This window comes from Tamandua tetradactyla, chromosome 7 (assembly GCF_023851605.1).
Source record: "Tamandua tetradactyla isolate mTamTet1 chromosome 7, mTamTet1.pri, whole genome shotgun sequence".
In the NCBI taxonomy this organism is placed as follows: domain Eukaryota; kingdom Metazoa; phylum Chordata; class Mammalia; order Pilosa; family Myrmecophagidae; genus Tamandua; species Tamandua tetradactyla.
The window spans coordinates 39,992,767-40,010,906 of record NC_135333.1 but is presented as its reverse complement, the minus strand read 5'-3'; the positions used below and the strand labels follow the sequence as shown (position 1 = coordinate 40,010,906).

General features: G+C 56.3%; 1 protein-coding gene across 2 annotated transcripts in view; it reads right to left on the bottom strand.

Annotated features, from left to right (window-relative positions):
- FBLN1 (fibulin 1) overlaps positions 1-18,140 on the bottom strand; it is an 82,436-nt gene that overhangs the window by 28,349 nt on the left and 35,947 nt on the right. Inside the window, exons 9-15 of one of the 2 annotated variants that reach the window (XM_077169166.1) lie at positions 17,051-17,194; positions 16,075-16,203; positions 15,231-15,356; positions 12,917-13,036; positions 11,988-12,119; positions 10,513-10,636; positions 2,495-2,865 (exon numbers count right to left, since the gene is read on the bottom strand). In XM_077169166.1, the coding sequence (XP_077025281.1) occupies positions 2,511-2,865; positions 10,513-10,636; positions 11,988-12,119; positions 12,917-13,036; positions 15,231-15,356; positions 16,075-16,203; positions 17,051-17,194 (1,130 nt within the window). In that variant the 3' untranslated portion in view covers positions 2,495-2,510. Of the gene's footprint in view, positions 1-2,494; positions 2,866-10,512; positions 10,637-11,987; positions 12,120-12,916; positions 13,037-15,230; positions 15,357-16,074; positions 16,204-17,050; positions 17,195-18,140 lie in introns of those variants that run through there. The other variant, XM_077169165.1, reaches the window with a different exon arrangement.

The window sequence follows — 18,140 nt, the reverse complement described above, 5'->3', positions numbered from 1 at the left end:
ACCAGCCAGCCACCCACCCATCTATTGATATGATTAGTCACATGCTTGCAGAGCTTATTCTACAAGCCAAACATTCTGAAGGGGAAAAGAATTTGGAAACTAGCCAGACACACTACCTTTCAACAGCCCCAAGACAGTGGGGTTGGTGAACAAGGGACAAGGAACAGCTGCACTGAGAAGATGACTTTTGAGCTAAGCCTTCAAGGAGAATAGGAGTTTGCAGGAAGATGGCAAAACACATGCTAAAACCACAGGGAAGGCACATTCAGGGAGGGACTGCAGCCCTGTAAGGCTAGACCACCAAGTGAAAAGGGTGAGCTGGGCAGAGGTAGCAGCAGAAAAGATGGCAGAGACCAGATCAGGCAGGGTCTTGAATTCCCTTTCACGGGGGTCCAACTTCATCATCTGGTCATAGAAAACCACGGAAGGGCTCTGAAGAGGCAGGGACATAACCCAAATGGCCCTTCAGAGAGAAGCTGACTGCAGCTTAGAGAATGCACTGGAAGATGGGACTGGGAGTCAGTCTAGACCAGAGCCAGTCTAGCCAGTCTAGACTGGGAGCCAGTCTAGACATGGAAATGTCTTCCATGTCTGGGAGACAGAGCAGGAGGCTTGGACAGGACTAGTCAGTTAACTAGTGGCTGGTTAACTGTGGCCTCTGCCATGAGGCACAAGGCATAGAGTTTATGAAGATGCCTCTTCCCCATTAAACTCTGCCCTAGAAGGCGAGTCAGGGGACTCCAATTCATGCAACTGTAGGAAGGACCTCAGGACTTTTACGTGATTTCACTGAGGTTTACCGCCTTCCTCCTTCCATTTCTGTTCAGAAAGAGTGTTGACAGTTGACAGCCACAGGAATGCTAGGGATGCAAGCCCATGTTGGTGCAAAATCTCCCATTCCCCCAAAAGATGTGGCCAGAGAGCCTACCTTGTCGGAAGCTGGGGACAGGTACTGATTGTGGCAGGCCCGGCCCCTCCTTCACTGAGCCTGCTACAGGGTGGGGCAGACAGACGCTAAACACGGATACTTGGGGCTTGCAAACCATGACATGTTATGAAGGAAAAGCATTATGAGAAAGACCAAGAAAGGAAGCCATGACACAGACTTGAGAGGGTGGAGGGTGCAATGAGGAAGGCCTCTCAAAGGAAGAAGCCCTGGAGCTGAAGTTTAGCTGGTGTTTAAGGCAAATGAGCAAAGTCTGTGCAAAGGACCTGAGGTAGGAAACAGCTCATCGGTGTGGCTCGAGGGAAGTGAGTGAGGGGAGAACCATCTGAGGTTAGGCTGGGGAGGGAGGCAAGGACATTATTGTGCAAGGCCATACAAGGCACCCCAGCTAGGGACGTGGGGGTTCAGTATAAGTACAGTGGAAGCCATGAGGGCTTTTAAGCCAGAGAACATGATGTGATCTGTGTTTTGAAAAGAGCACTTCAGTTGTTGAGCAGAGAGGATCAACCGTAGGGAAAGCTGAGTAGAAGCTGGGAGACAGCAGAGAATGAGGACAGTGGCTTGGTGGGGTCATGATGGGGGAGGGGAGCAATGAGGTGGAGGGGGGTATTGAGGCCAGTGACAGATAGAATGTCCCGAGCTTTGGCATCAGTAAGCCAGGGTTCCTCTACCAGCTGTGTGATCTTGGGCAAATGACTCACCCTCTCAGAGACTGCACAGAAGTTACTGCCTCCCTTGTAGGGTTGATGCCTGGCTGGGAGGTGATGCGTACGCAGGACCTGATACGCTAAGCAGATCCCACAGTCGGCGTTGCCTGCGCTAGCCCCTGCCTCCTCCTGGCCCATGGCCGAGCTCCCCAGCAGAGGCCGCTGTGATCAGTTAGGCGAGAGTGCACCCCTGACACCAGAGCTGTGGTCAGGGCTTTGCCAACACAGCTTTGGACTTCTCATCAAGACAAACAGAAAGGGAGGTTTGAATCTCAGGACAGAGCTTCTCAGTCTCAGTGAAATACTCAATTCTGGGCAATATGGAGAGAAAACCAAACAGAGGGGCCAGAAGCCCTGCTTTCGAAGCCCGGTGGCTTTGACCGCACCCTTCCCCATCTCAGGGCCTCGGGTGCCACCTCTGCAAAAAGAGTGGGGTGGGGGCAGCAACCCCTGAGGGCCCCGCTCAGTGATGACTGCTATCTTTGGGTTCACCCAGTAGCAAGAAGGGAGAAGGGGTCTGGAGGCAGCCATGCGCCATTTGACTTTCCATCTCCTCTCTCCCGGCTTCCCTGGGGGCACATACCCATGCAGACCCCTTTGTGGCAAATGCCCCTGAGTCACCCTGCTGGGGCAGCAGGGGTGTGGCAAGTGCTCGGCCTGGCCCTGGGAGAGCAGCAGCAGCCACCCACGGCCCCACCAAAGAAAACCCAGGCACGTGAGCACGCCGTGCACGCTGGTCTGCTACAACTTTATTAAAATCCCGGGAGAGGAGAGTGAGGAAAGCAACAAAAGGGAGCCCCACCCCTCACCCCATGCCACCCCACCCCACCCCCACCCCCACAGCCCAAAGCGAGTGCTCAGAGCTCAGCGGACACAAAGATGAAAAGCTTGGCCACAAAGGAGCTGATGGTGCCGTGGCGGTGCAGGTCCATCTTGACCGTCAGGAGCACGTCCCGGGGCTCGGGGACGGGCTTGCTGAGGACCACCACCCCGCTGTGGTGGCTGACCTTCTGGGTGCTGAAAAAGCCCTCCTCGTTGCCGCCGGTGATGGCCAGCTGCATGCTGTCCCCGGGGACCGCACTGGAGGGGCCCATGCGGAACACGACCGCAGGCACATGGATGTTGGTGGGGAAAGAGAGGTGGTAGTAGGTTATTCGCAGGGGCAGCTTGGGGCACTCCCGATTCTCCTGGCAAGGCAAGCGCTCGCAGCGGCTGCAAGAAAAGTGGACAGAGAGACGGGAAGAGGGTTAGGGCACATTCAGCAAGCGGGGTCGATGGAGCACAGGGCAAGCGCGGGCTCGGGGGGGGCCCTACGCCGGGCCCCCCGCCGCCCCTCTGGCCAGTTCTGCCAACGGGACCCCTCACTCACCTGTGGGAGGCGCCGTGGGACCTCCGGGCCGCGGACTCAGGCATTAGCCTCTTCCAACACCCCCAGGGGGCTCTGGGTGGCTGGGGGTCGAGGGCTGGCTCAGAGCAAGGTGCGTCCCCTCCTCGCAGGCAGGGCCCCACCCCGGCCGCACACGCGCGGCCCACCCTGCCCTCTGAGTGCCGTCCAGTGGTCAGGGTGACTCAGGGCTCTTGGGTGACCATCTCCGCCACGGGTGAGTGCGGCTACTGCCACTTATCGTGCGCTTCGCTACTCGTCATTGCACGTTTCTTCAGCAATCACAACTGCACTATGGGGGTGGGGTCAGGCCCCCCCCTTGACCCATGAGGAAATGGAGGCTCAGAGGGTAAGTGGTCTTCCCAAGGTCCCAGAGGATGTGAGGTGGCAGATTTAGGCTCCAGCAGTCAGGTCTTCCCACCGGCCCTCACACCTTCTGCTCAGGAACCAATTTCCCATCTGTGTCCACAGGACCAGCTCAGGGCCTGGAGCAGAGACAGGGAGAGGCTCTAACAGATCCCAGCTTCCTGTGATAGGGTGGGGCAGATCCCAACGTCCTGTGACAAGATGGGGTAGATCCCAACTTCCTGTGGCAGGATGAGGACAGATCCCAACTTCCTGTGCCAGAACAGGACTGATCCACCTTCAGGTAACAGGACAGGACAGGGAAGATCACAACTTCCTTGACAAGATGGGGAAGATCTCAGTTTCCTGTGACAAGATGGGATAGATCTCAATTTCCAGTGACAGGACAGGGTAGATCCCAACTTCTTATGGTAGGACAGGTCAAGATCCCAACTTCTTGTGATAGGACAGGGGCAGATCCCAACTTCCTGTGACAGGATGAGGACAGATCCCAACTTCTTTTGACAGGATAAAGACAGATCCGAACTTCCTCTGACAGGACAGGAGCAGATTCCAACTTCCTGTGACAGATGAAGACAGATCCCAAGTTCCTCTGACAGGATAGGGGCAGATTCCAACTTCCTGTTGTAGATCCCAACTTCCTGTGATAGGACAAGGACAGATCCCAACTTCCTGTGGCAGGACAGGGGTAGATTCCAAGTTCCTGTGACAAGATGGGGCAGATCTCAAGTTCCTGTGACAGATCCCAACTTCCTATGACAGGACAGGGAAGATATCAACTTCCTGTGACAGGACAGGAAAGATACCTACTTTCTGGGACAGGAACTTCCGGTCACAGGACAGGGCAGATTCCAACTTCTTCTGATGGGACCTGCAGATCCCAACTTTATCTCATAGTACAGAGAAGATTTCAACTTCCTGTGACAGGACAGGGTAGATCTCAACTTCATCTGACAGGATAGGGACAGATCCCAATTTCCTGTGACAGATGAAGACAGATCCCAAGTTCCTCCGACAGGTTAGGGGCAGATTCCGACTTCCTGTTGCAGAACCCAACTTCCTGTGTCAAAACGGGGCAGATTCCAAGTTCTTGTGACAAATCCCAACTTCCTGTGACAGGACAGGGAAGATCCCTACTTCCTAGGGCAAAAGGGGGGAACAGATCCCAGCTGCCTGAGATGAGATGAGAACACATTATTACTTTCCAGGTTCTGAACCTCAGCCCCACCCCACTCTGCAGGCAGCTGCCGGGGAAGTAGTGCCCACAAGAACTGGCAGAGCCTGTGCCAGGAAGTTCCACCATCTCGACTGCGTTTGAGCTCTCCTGTCAGAGCAGCCTGTGTCCTGATCTTCCGTACACTTCCCTTTCAGCTTTAAAGTTTCTGTGCCTTTTGTTGGGTCACTTAGAGTTATTTTACTTTTGACATTTATTGTGTGTGGGGTCTCTTTTTACATCCAATTTCCAGGCTAATCATCAGGATTGATGGGAATTCTTATATTCGCTTGTTTTACCATTCTGAGCTCTTAGAAAGGACAGCCCTGGGGGTGAGTTCAATGGTACCAAATACATGTGAGGTTCCAAAGCCCAACAACAGGCATCCTGCATGGGAGGGGGCCCCAGTGGTGGAGGGAAGAGGTGGGAGAGAAGGTGGCACGGGTGCTGCTAAGGGGCAGACCACCTCCAGAGGTGCCCAGGCCCAGGCCAAAGGGTTGTGCTCCAAGTGATTTTGGAGGTGACCTCTTAGGAACTGGGTGCTGGCCAGAGCCATAGAGCCCCAAGAGAGGTGGTTGGGTCCCATCGACTATATTTCTTGGTCCACCAAGGTTTCTCCTTCCACTTGCTCATTGTACTGTCTCCCATAGTGCTCATTCTACTCTTGGGAGGACTGAGTTCCTCGAGGACACATGACTCATCTATGACTCCCCCGTCTGTGAAGGTGGCAGCTTTGGATTTCAGAGCCTTTACACACACAGACACACACAAACACACCAGCTGTGCCCGGCCAATGGATGGAACTAGAGTCTCCCTCAGGTGGTTTATGCCTTCCTGGTTCTACCTGCCTTAGCTGACCCTCATCCCAGGGACAAGGGTTTTGATTTAGTCAATGGGAGCGTGAACCCCACCCGTGCGGAGGTGAGGAACATGGTGTATGTGTGACGATTTGGCTCAGCCCCCATGGCTGTTACACACCAGGGGGCCAGGCGCTCCTCCTGCCTTGGTGGTCCCCCAACCCCAGGCCCACAGACTCACTAATGAGAGCCCACAAAACCCTTCCTCACACCAACTGGGTGCTTCTGTGCCTGGCTCCTTCTAGACCACTCATTTCCTTAGGGTGGGATGCTTGCTCTTCGGTTTTTTCTCCAGAACAGGGTGTGACACCTGCTATGTGCTTTGTTAATGCTGGCTGCACAAAAAAATAGGTCCCTGATTTTCCCAGTCGGTCCCAGCTTCCACAACCCTCTCCTGCTCTAACCCAAGTGTGCTGGTTTGAAGGGAAGTATGCCCCCTAAGAAAAGCCATGTTTTAATATGGATCCCATTTCTTAAAGGTAGAATAGTCTCTATTCAATGCTGTGTATTTGGGACTGTGATGGGATCATCTCCCTGGTTGATGAGATTTAGTTAAGAACAGTTGTTAAACTGGATTAGGGGATGACATGTCTCCACCCATCTGAGTGGGTCTTGATTAGTTTCTGAAGTCCTATAAAAGAGGAAACATTTTGGAGAATGAGAGACTCAGAGAGGGCAGAGAATGCTGCAACACTACAAAGCAGAGAGTCCACCAGCCAGCGACTTTTGGAGATGAAGAAGGGAAATGCCTCCCGGGGAGCTTCATGAAACCAGAAGCCAGGAGAGTAAGCTAGCAGATGACGCCGTGTCTGCCATGTGCCCTTCCAGCCGAGAGAGAAGCCCTGACTGCGTTCGCCATGTGCCTTTCCAGATGAGAGAGAAACCCTGAACTTCATCGGCCTTCTTGAACCAAGGTATCTTTCCCCGGATGCCTTTGATTGGACATTTCTATAGACTTGTTTTAATTGGGACATTTTCTTGGCCTTAGATCTGTAAACTAGCAACTCATTAAATTCCCCTTGTTAAAAGCCATTCCTTTTCTGGTATATTGCATTCTAGCAGCTAGCAAACTAGAACACCAAGCTTACTGAAACATCCCCAAATGACAACCCCTGCACCTGGCACATCACCTGCCAGACTGAGGATGGCACAAAACTTTCATCAGCGAGTATATCTAGATTGGGGAGGGGCCGTTGCCATGGAAGCTATGGTCCCAGAGGCACTGGTTCCAAGGACCACAAGCCCTGGTGTCCCCTTGACACACCACAAACCCTGGACCACCTCTTGCACTAGGGAACAACGTGTCTTAATTTTTCAGTTCATCAAATATGATGAAACACCTCAAGTTCCACAAAAATGCAATCACTGGCGGACACAGCACACATCAGAGGACAGGTCCTGAGGGCCAGGTCCCTCGTCCTGGGAGGCAGGGCTGCTCTGGCCACCACGGGGCTGTCTGCACGAGGAAGGTCACTCCTGCCAGCATAACTCCGACTTCTGCCCTTGTCATTCTGGCCCCTTTGGCCCAAGGGATGAGCCAAAGCTGAGGGGCTGTTGAGGGTCCCCTTTCCTGGAAATGGCAACTGGGGCTGCCTGGGTGCACTCTGGCTTTCAAAGACCAGGGACTGGCCACCCTGAGGACAGAAAGAGGGTGCTTGCTCCCAGTTCCATCACAGGCCCTAGCAGCTCTGAGGACTTCCCGCTGCCCGTGAAGGGGGTCACAGGGTTGGCCTGGCAGCATCCGTGGGGCCGAGCCCTGTGTTGGCAGCACAGGTGGCTGGGTGGTGCTCCAGGGAGCTCCTCTTGACCGCTGGGACACTGCTCAGATGGACACCGGCTAGAGAGGAAGAGAGAGCCGAGGCCGAGGGGGCTGAGGCCCAGAGACAGAGGACCAGACCCCAGGCCTGCCTGTAGCGGCTCCCGAGCAAGAGCCTGCAGTTTCGGGTTTCCTGCCAGCCATAGCTCCCCTCTAAACATGCCTCTTAGATGATCAAACTTGCCTTCTGAGGGTCATATAGAAATCCTTCAAGAGGCTCGGGTTTTGATGAGGAGGAAAGGGCTTGTAAACTGGGAAAATGCGGGGTGAGAATTCAGCAGCAGTGGAAGCGCGGCACCTTGATGCACACAGCTTGTGTGCGCCCCACCGAGGGCAGTTTGCCCTGCGGTGGCAGAGACAGGATTTCCTTGTCAGTGACTTGTCACTACTGCTCAAACCACAGCTGTTGGTGCCTCCACGAGTCTTTGGGGAAGCTCCCCCAGTGGTCTGAGAAGCCAGGATAGATCCCGATGGCCACTTGGTGATTCCAGGCCCAGCCTGGGGCACCGTGACCCTGGGACTCCTGGTTGGTCCATGCCTTCTCCTCAACAGGGGTCAACTAATGACAAAAGGACAACCACGGAGACTTCCCTGCAGGCAGAGTGTCGGTCAAGAGCACGTGCTCTCTGCAAGCCCCATTCTTCCATCTCCCATGTTTTGGAGTTGAGGGGCTTTAGCCTCAGCCATGTCACAGGCCCCCCGTGGTCGTGAGTCACCCTGCAGGGATGGGAGAGGACCACCTTGTCACCCCCATTTTATAGCTGGGAAAATGGAGACTTCCAGAAGCTAAGGAAACTGTCCATGGCCCTGGCAATGGGGCCCAGTCCTGGGAGAGGTGCTGCCACAAGAGGCTCAGGTCTGCCCTGCCTTAGGCCAGGAGCCTTGGCCACCAGATCCCGTGGGCCTTCTTGCTCTGTCCCCTTTCCATGAGGTGGCCCTGGCGAAGAGTCTGTGTTAATACAGCCACAGGTGCACTAAAGTGGGAGCCAGCTTGCATGGTCAGGGCTACCATCACCCCTGAAAGGGCAGGGAAGGAGGAGTCTCCTCTTGGCTGGACCTCCTGTTGGGACCCCATTCAGCCCTTCCTTATGGAGAATGACAGTCTGTTCTCAAAAGCCCCAAGGGTGCAGCTGGTGAATCCACAGGATCAGGACCACAGGGCCCAGTTTTTGGCTGAAAGCCCCACTACACTGCTGGGAACTCTTTTGCTCAGCTAGTTAATCCATTCCTGCTCAGTCCCACCCTCAGCTCCCTCCCCTCTGCCTAGCTCCTCTCCTCCTAGAGTGTTGCCAAAATCCAGGCAGTCACCTGTGGCCACACCCCCCCCACTTCCCTCCTCTCTGCCTCCCCCTACACAGGGTCCCCTCTTCAGCATTCCTGGCACTCCCCAGTAACTTCTGTCTTGTTCCTAGAGGTCCAGCCAGGTGCCACACGCAGTGAGTCTACAGCAAACATCCCTTAAACACACAGTGGTCCTGCAGTGAGTATTCCCCAAACACACAATGAGTCTGCATCAAATGTTTCCCAAACACACAGTGGGTCTGCAATAAATGTTCCCCCAAACACACAGGGGGCACACAGCAAATGTTCCCCAAACACACAGTAAGCCTGCGGTGAACACGTCCCAAACACAGTGGGCCCACAGCAAATGCGTCCCAGACGCACAGTGGACCCGCGACGACCATCCCTGTGGACCCCACCATTTCCCTACAAGACCAGCTGGTCGACAACTGGCGAATGAGAACTTAGATTCACAGAAAGGAAATCTGGACCGAGGCTTAAGGATCATCTAGTTCAACAACTCCATCTCACAGACCCAGCCAGAGGTCGAAACAATCCGCCTCACATTCAGGGGGACTCAGATCCCGAATAAGGAAATGACAGTCCCCAACACGCAGGGGATTGCAGAGGCTTCTGCAGCAGAAGCCAACACAAGGTGGTGAGCCGGAGTCTGACGACCCAAGCTACAGCCACGGCACACCTGCCTCCTTAGGCTCAGCAGAAGTGACGACCCCAGTGGCCCCACTGCCCACTGGGGCAATGTGTGACCCATGAGCTCTCTGGGATTCTACCCACATGCAAACTCAATTCTGCAGTGGCTTTGCTGGACCCAGGTACAAGAGGTTTGGGTTTCCAGGCTGACAAAAACATGCCAGGGAGCAAACAGATCTGGGGGTGTAAGCCAGACAAGGAAACGAGCAAGTGCAATCCTGGGAAGAAACAAAGGGCTGCAAGGGAAACTGGAGATGTAGGAGCATCTTGCTCCAGGCCAAGCCAGAACCAGGAGCCTGGGCAGCCCAGCCCCCGAGCCTGAGCAGTGGATCCTGCTGCCAGGATCAGCCTGGCTCAAGCAGCCCCAGACCCTTAGACAGGAGGGGCAGCCCGGCCAAGAGAGCATGGCATCTGGGTCCGAGGGCTCAGAAACTGCCAGCCCAGCAGCAAGCACATTCCAAACAGTTGCAGGTGCTGGGGCGGAGGTGGGGGAAGGCCGGGAGCCCACATGTATGAGGTGGGGTCCCCCCATGGAGCTTTTCCTGAAACAACTGTCAATGGCATGTGGTATGTGCTGAACAAAATCAGGGGCAGGGATACGGTGGGGAAAGCTATGGCCTGTGGATCCTCACGACCCCTAAGAGAGGTGGTCCCTGGACACTCCAACAGGCACCCTGGTGGTCTGGAAGTGAGGGAGCTTACAGTGACATCCAGCCACACAGCCCCAAGTTTAGGACACAGAACCTTCCATGCTATTCCCGCGCAGTACTCAGGCTGAATGGAATCTGGCTTTCGGGATGGGGCACCTAATAACGAAGCCCCACAAGCCACGTGGGCTCACTGGTTCACAGCGTTCATGGAGCCGTGGCTCCCGGCTCTTTGGGGTGGATGGGGCATGCTCTGATACCCACATCTCACAGGTGAGGAAACTGAGGCCCAGAGAGTCCTCCCTTGCCTGGACTTCTGTCCTGGGCAGTGCTTTCTGCCTGGTCCACACACACCTTCTCTGGAGAGCACACCCTCTGGTCTTAGTCTCAGTTGCAGCCACGACCTCGGCTTTCTGCAAGCAGGCTCGTGGGCGTCTGGGGGCATGGAACCAGGGGGGAGCTGACCCTCAAGCTTCCCGAGACCCTGGTGGGAGGACACTGAGGTCGCTGCTCGTTCCCCAGGCCCAGAGCGGGGCCACCAGGGCAGCTGGACAGACACACAGTCACAGGGCCGGGCAACTTACGTGTCTGCGGAGTGGCGGTAGTTCTCGGGGCACTCGAAGGACAGGCAGCGGAAGCCGCCCTGGATGTTGAAGCAGGTCTCGTTAACGGTGCAGTTGTGGATGCCGATCACGCACTCGTCGATGTCTGCAGAAGACCCAAAGCAGCATGGTGAGGGCTGAGCCCGAGGGGGCCACCTGGAAAGCAGGGCTGAGCCCACGGGCAGGGCTCCCACCGCCCTGGCCTGATCCTTGCAGCAGCACCCCGGCTGGCTCGTTCCTTTCCGGGGCATTTCTATTCACTGGGCCCTGACTTATAACTTAGCACCCCCGGACAGCTCTGGCAGTGACAACAGCAGACACTATGACAGGCTCTGCCAGGGCTGGCAGGAAGAGCTTGCTCCATTCTCACAGTGACTCTACAAGGCCAGCACTGGTGCACTACTGTAATCCTCATTTCGGGAGGAGTCCGGAGAGACTGCGGAGCCTAAAGCTGCACGCTTTGCAAGTGGCAGTACCGAGCTTGGGACCCAGGCAGAGGGCCCCAGGTATGATGTCCTAAGCCCCCAGCACCTCTCCCTCACAGCTCTCAAGGCCTGTCCCCCTTACTTCCCCCAGGGCTTCTAACGTCTCGAGAAGGGAAGGAGCAGAAGCTGACAGCTCCCTGTCAGGGACGAGGCTTAAAGAGATGATGGATCCTACCCAATGTCCTGAGGTCAGTGACTGTTCGGGCTGGACCACAACAGGTCTGGGGGTGACCGAAAAAGAGAGGACCCCAAGCCCCAGAGGCACCCGAATGCCTGCTTGTTGGCGGAAAATCACCCCATCAAAGGCCACAGCTTGTGAAATGTGCTTTTTCCTTTGTCTGGGCAGGACCCCAGGCCCCCCTTAGAAATGAGGTCCACGTGGGCATTCCAGGGTCACTCATTCACTGACAGATCTGACAGGGATTCTTCTCGTTCACCAAGTGGAGGCTCTAGGATGGGGTGACCCTCAGGAAGGGGGGCCGAGCTCAAGATGGAAGCCCCTGGCCTCCCTTGCTGAGCCCTTGCTGGTGCTGAGCCTGGCCTTAGCTGGCCCTCAGTGTCAGTGTCCACAAATGTGGGGTTCAACCTCGGCATCAGCACACATGAGGACCACACTCATCCTTCACCTGGGGACAGGGGCCTGGCCTTCCTGCTCTTTTGCCCCTAATGCCCAGCCAGGACTTGGCCTGTCCAACAACTGAGAGGAAGGCAGGGTGAGCAAGTGCTGTGAGTGCACGGTGGTTTTCCAGGTATCAAAGTCAGCCCCAGGTTCCTGTCTCCCCCATGACAGCGCCTCCTTGGGCAGCAGAGGGCAGGGGCAAGGGCCCGCTGGGGGTGGGGTGGGGACCCAGGACACCTTGGGTGGGGGAAGCTCAGGAGCTCATCTTCCAGCTGGGGGCTGCCTGGCCTCGTGACCCCTGCCCCCGTGGAGCCCCCCGACGTGGTCTGGGCAACCCGGGGGCACTGGCTCACCTTGGCAGTTGCGGCCATTGGGGGCCAGCCTGTAGCCAGAAACAGGACAGCTGCAGTGGAAGCTTCCAGGGGTGTTGAGGCAGCGGTAGGAGCAGATGTGACCCCCCGTGGGCAGGGCACACTCATCGATGTCTGCAACAGCAAAGCCCACCCTCAACAACCTGCGTCCAGGGACACCGCCAGGGACCCTGGCTGGGCTCTGCCCCCAGGTGGGCTGCACTGGGGGCTGGGACGGCGGTGACCCAGGGCAAGCCGGACACAGAGATCATCAGATCCAAAGGGGAAACTGAGGCACAGGGAGGGGGAAGGAGCAGCCTAGTTCCCCTGGCAAGTTCACAGTGCGAAGTGCCTGGGTGGGGCAAGAAGGGAGAGTGGGGATGCTGAGGAGGGCGAGGCAGGCCAAGGAAGATCTTCAAAAAATCAAAGTCTTATGACTACGTATCTGCTAACAAAAAAGGCACCTTCCAAATGTGGAAGAAAACCAGGCACAACTGTAACAGCAGTTGCTATTTAGGCAGCTGCAGTGTGCCAGGCACGGTGTCAGCTGCCTCTTGTCCGGGTCTGGTTTAATTCCGGCAGGCAGTGAGTCTGGCGCCAACCACCCAGCTCACCGGGCAGGAGACGGCAGCCCACCCACTGCTGTGACCCCCCACCCAGGCACATGCCTCGGCTGAGTCCTGGGGCTGCTATGTGATCATCAAAGAACAATCCAGGCAGTTGGCCTGCTCCTTTCCGAACCTCACTCTCGAGGATGGGTAAAATACGCCTAAATAAATCTCAGCTGGAGGAAGGGGAAAAGTATCTGCCAGTCTCAGACAGCGGGACACAGAGGGCTTTTCTGGGGGACTCATTTCCAGGGATGTCCCTGCAGACTCCCTCCCAGGGGCTCTGAAGCTGTCACCTCCCCCAGCCAAGTGGGCAGCCCTCACCTTCGCAGGTGACCCCGTCCACGTCGCTGAGCTTGTAGCCACGCCGGCAGTAGCACTGGTAGGACCCATAAACATTGGCACACTCCTGGCTGCAGGGGCTGCTGTTACACTCGTTCACATCTGCAAGAGACAGCATCCCCGAGGCCACCTCTCAGAGCCAACCACAGGAGCCACGAGCACCGGTGCTAGGGGGAGGGATGAACCGCAAGGAAGGTGGTCCCTGCTCTGGGCCCTCATGCTGCCCTGCTTCAAGCTGCAGCCTCTTGTGCTGGGATGACCTTTGGTCTCAGCTCCCTCCAGTCTGAAGCCCTTGCCCCCAGGTGCCAGGGCAGTGCCAACTCTCAATACAAATCTGATGGTGGAATGGCAGAGAGAGGCAGGCCCTTCGTGTGACTAGGGGTTCTTGCTCAGCTACTCCCTTTGCCGAGAGTAGGCAAACCATAGGCCCCGGGGGCCCAAATCCAATCCACCACCTATTTTTGTTAGTAGAGTTTTACTGGCACATAGCCCTGCTCCTTCAGTGAGGTACGACCTGAAGCTGCTTTTGTGCTACAACAGCAGAGCTGGAATGGGCAACAGAGATTGTGTGTGGGCCCCAAAGTTTAAAACATCTATTATTTGAGGCCTTCAGAGAAAAAGGGTACTACCCCCGTCTTAGTACTCCCTTCTCACATTTGCTTATTGCAGGAGAGTGAGCTGCTGGGAACAGCCATTAGCTTCTCACACAGGGTCAGGTCCTCTGTGGCCCCCATCTGCTTGCCACCACCCACTGTTTCTCGTCGCATCTTAGAAACACTCCCCAAAGGTGGAAGCCACCTTTTTACTGCACACCCGGGAAGGGCGCTTAATAGATGCACATTGAAGCAATTCAGCAAGGCTGGCCAGGCACTGGGTCTGGCGTGTATATTACATATCACCAGCACAGACAGGAAGGCCAGCATTCCTGCTGTTTAGGAGGCTCAGCCACCGAACCAGCCGAGCCGGATGGCAGCAGGGATAGCTGGGTCCGTGTCATTGCCCTGGGCCAGGTACAGCTGTGGGCTCTTCAGGGCCTTCACCTCTTCTGCCCTCATGACACCCTGTGAGGTGGGCTCTGCTGTTCCCATTTTGCTGATGGGGACACTGAGGCCCACAAGTGCCATGCTACTTTGTCAAAGCCACAAAGCTAGCAAGTAGCTGAGTTGGAATGCAGACCTGGATCCAGGGAGCCCCAGTGTGACCCCTGCTCCTTGCTAACAGACCTGTTGGGAGGGGTTCTAGTCTTGGAGGACAACTCCCAGAATCCCGGGAGCAGGGCTGGGTCCCCGTCACCTGGAGGGCAGGGAGCTACGTGCACTGGAGCGAGTGTATCCTGGCCTCTCTCAGTTCTGTGATCTCGTCAGCAAGATCTCCCTCTTCATCCAGAATTTGAAGACCTGCCAGGTCTTCAGCCCAGTCCCCTGGCTGCCCTCTGGGCCGCTGCACTGCATGGACATGTCGCTTGTGTACCACGTTCTAGCCCCGTGGGCCCGAGGAGGTCAGCGCAGTCACCCCACTTCCCCCTGGGGCACTGAGGCAGGTGAGCTCAGTCACACTTGGGGAACACAAGTAAGTGGCAGGTCTCCCGCCCCCAACACGCAGGCTCTGAAGTGCCTACCTTCGGCATCTGCAGTGAGCTGGTCAGTCCCCTGCTGCCTCAGAAGCAGAGGTGGCCCCCTCTGGCCCACAAGGGGGGTGGACCGTCATCTCTGACCCCTTTTGAGGCATTTTGATAGGTGCACCCCCTTGCTCCCATGTGATTTAAGGTTGTGATGGATTGAACTGTGTTCCCACCAAAATATCCATTCTCATCCTATCCGCCACCCCGTGGCTGTGACCCCACTTGGAAATAGGGTCTTTGAGATGTGATTGGTTAAGATGAGGCCAAATGCAGTACAGTGGGCCCTAATCCAAGGGGAAAAGCAGACACAGGGAGACACAGATGGCCTGTGACGGAGGCAGAGATGCAGTCGTGCCACAAGCCTAGTGATGTCACAGACTGCCTGCCAGCTCCTGTCAGGCCCCATAAGACTCCGCAGGGAGTGGGCCTGGCCAACACCCCGGACTCAGCCTTCTGCCTCCAGAACTGCGTGGTCATACCTTTCTGTCCTTTAACAGAACTAGTCACAGTGCTTTTTAAACAGCCACCTCGGGAAACAAAGGCAGATGTGCTGGGAAACAAAGAGTCCACATGGTCTATTCTGGGGGGAATGGGGGCTTCACCAGGAGGGGCGGCTTGGGGACGTGTATACAGGGGTCACTGCCCACCCAGGCTCTGTCCCCCAGCTCCCCTCACCTTCACACGAGCGGCCATCGGCCGAGAGCCGGAAGCCGATGGTGCAGCTGCAGAAGTAGGAGCCTGGCGTGTTCTCACACTTGTGGCCACAGAGGCGCCCAGGGTAGCGCTGGCACTCATTGACGTCTGAAAGCAGAGGATTCAGGGCTGGGTCAGGAGCGGCTCGGCCACATGCCACCCTCCTGCCAATGGTGCCACCCTCAGCCTTCTCCCCTACCTCCTTCAGTCTCATTTCTCAGATCAGAGAGGCAGAGTGACTTGTCGCAAACACACAGCTAAGCCAGCAGGGAGCCAGGACCAAGCCCTAGTCTGCCAGGGTCTCCACCCCAGGGCCCGGAAGGAGGACCCAGAGGAGCTGGCAGCTGTGGGGTTGGGCTGGGCAGCTGCCAGCCTCTCTTGAAGGTCCTTGGCAGGTGGGGCATGGTAGACACCGACCAGCCAGCATCCAGCCCGCTCCTGGAGTTTGGGCCCTTCAGGGCGTCTTTGCTGTGTTATCCCTCGGCTAATGGCACCTCCCTGCCCCCTACAGCCCCGAGGGAGGTGGGAGATGATGCATCACTTCTGGCATCTGTAGAACCTGGGCTCCAATCTCATAAACACTTAGCAGTCACAAGCCTAGCAGAGCACCTGTTCTACAGGTGGGAAAGTAGGTTCGTGCCAAGGAGAGCCTGGGACATGGGTCTCCTGCTTTGGGGCCTTTTCTCAGGGAGCTGCCAGGACTTGGGTTTCTCTGATGACTGTCCTAGAGTTCAAGGTCACCCCATGGTGCCACGGGCTGATCTTCCTTGGTGCCCTGCCAGCCATTCCTCAAGGCCCTGGGAGACTCCGAGGCACACACACATACCCACGCATGTCCTGCTGACAGGGCTGAAATAGTAACCAGTCTTGCATTCACAGCGGAAACTTCCAGGGTTGTTCACACAGCGATGGCCAGGCCCACAGGGCTCAGAGGGTGGCAAACACTCATCCACATCTTGCAAAAGAGAAAAACATGTTTAGAAACCTTTAGGGCATCAAGGTTTTCTCCTAAGATCAGAAAGAAAGGTAAGGGAGGAGCGAACGAAAATGCACATTGGCAGAGCAGTATCGCTTCCTTCACCAGCTGGGGTTTCAGAGAGGGGCTGCTGGGTGACAGTCTGTGGCGGGATGGCCTGCCCTTCCACTCAGGGCACTCCTGCTCTGGCTGGCCTGCAATGCCTCTAGTTATGGCAGAAGGAGCCCAGGGCTCAGGAGAGATGCTGAGAAGGCTCTCTGGGGATTAGGAGGAAGACAAGACCCCCTCTGGCTGGCAGGATCTGGGCAGGCTGACAGAAGAGGTAGCTTTTGCCCTGAACCCAAAGACAAGTTGGAGCAGCTGGTGTCAGTGTGTTGGCAGAAGTAAGGGAAATGTATGACACTGAGAGGAAAGGACAGGGCTTATTAGGGAAGCAGTCCACTCTACTTTGAATCATAAAGCTGGTGAAGTTGGAGGCAGCTCAGGAAGGCTGAATTGTAAGCAGGGACATCTGTGCCCCATTCCATCAGCAAAGAGAAGCCACTGAAGGGCTGTGAGCAGGGAGGGGTGAGAGCTTTTGGCTCGGGAGGGCTAACCAGGCAGACTGAAGGGCAACGCTGGAGCCAGCGGGACAGGTTGGGAGTCTACTGCACTAGTCCAGGCCAAGGACCATGAAGGCTGATGCTTAGGGACTGCCAAAGGGAGGGGTGGGCAGGCGGAAATGGCTTGGCTTTGTGGATCCTCTCCTCCCCTCCAGAGAGGGGAGGGTGTGTGCTGAGAGCAGACAGAAAAGTCGATTTTGGATTTGCTTTTTAAAAATACCAACCAACGCAGCGGGTTCCCTCCTCATTGAGATGGTAGCCACGGCCACAGTTGGGCACGTTCTTCTGGCATGTGTAGGAGCCCTCTGTATTGATGCAGGTCTGCCCGACAGGACAGGGGGCAGCCATACTTAAACACTCATTGATATCTACAGTGGAGGAAGACGGAAACAGCCATGATTAAACAGGGTGCCTCCAAGAACCCAACGACCACATTTCTGAACAAACCCATTTCCCTCCAGCCACAAGCCAAGGCACCATGATTGCCTTGCCCGGGGCCCCACGGGAGCTCCCCAGATTCCGCGGCATGCACAGCCTTCCTTAAGGACCACCTCTCTGGTCCGGCCTCCTGCCCCTAAACCTTCAACACCTCCATCATCTGCCGTACCAAACCCTCTATGATGACTGGGTATAGTGCCCTACCCAAGCCCCCTTTTGCCACCTTCGCCTCGGCGATTTGATCCAGTCTGCCATGTATTTAAGTACTCTGCACTTGCTCACTGAGCGTGACAGGAGACAGCAGGGATGTCCCTTCAGTGCCAGCACTCTGGCCCCTAGCAAGGCCAAGCTCCTCCAGTGCCCAGCCCTACCCCACCTGCCTCTGGCCAATCCTCTCGACTCAGCCCCAGTAACATGCCTGTAGGTCCCAAGAGCCTTGTAGTGTCCCACCTCTGAGCACTCAGCCATACCACCCTGCCCAGCGTGGGCACACGCCTGCTTCCGCAGCCTGCCGGGAGTCCAGCTCCTCTAAGAGGAGGAACCTCCCTGCCCATTCCCCAAGCTGGGCTCCCATGGGGACAGTGTCCCCTTGAGCCTAGCAAGGAAATGCTCCCTGCCACCGGCTCTCTGCTATCACTACCAGGTCCCCTCCCTCGGCTGGATGCGCCTCTGATGGAAGACCGCAGGCATCTGCCTCGATGGACACAAGCCTGGCGAGCGTAAGCCAATGAATGACCCAGAAAACTGGGCTAAGCACCTGCTGGCTCAGTCCTTAGACTCAGTGCTGAAGCTCACAGATTAAACTGCCTACTAGAGGTTGTTTCCTAAAAGGACCTAAGGTTGATGACATCACGGTTCAGAACCGCCCTCCTGGGA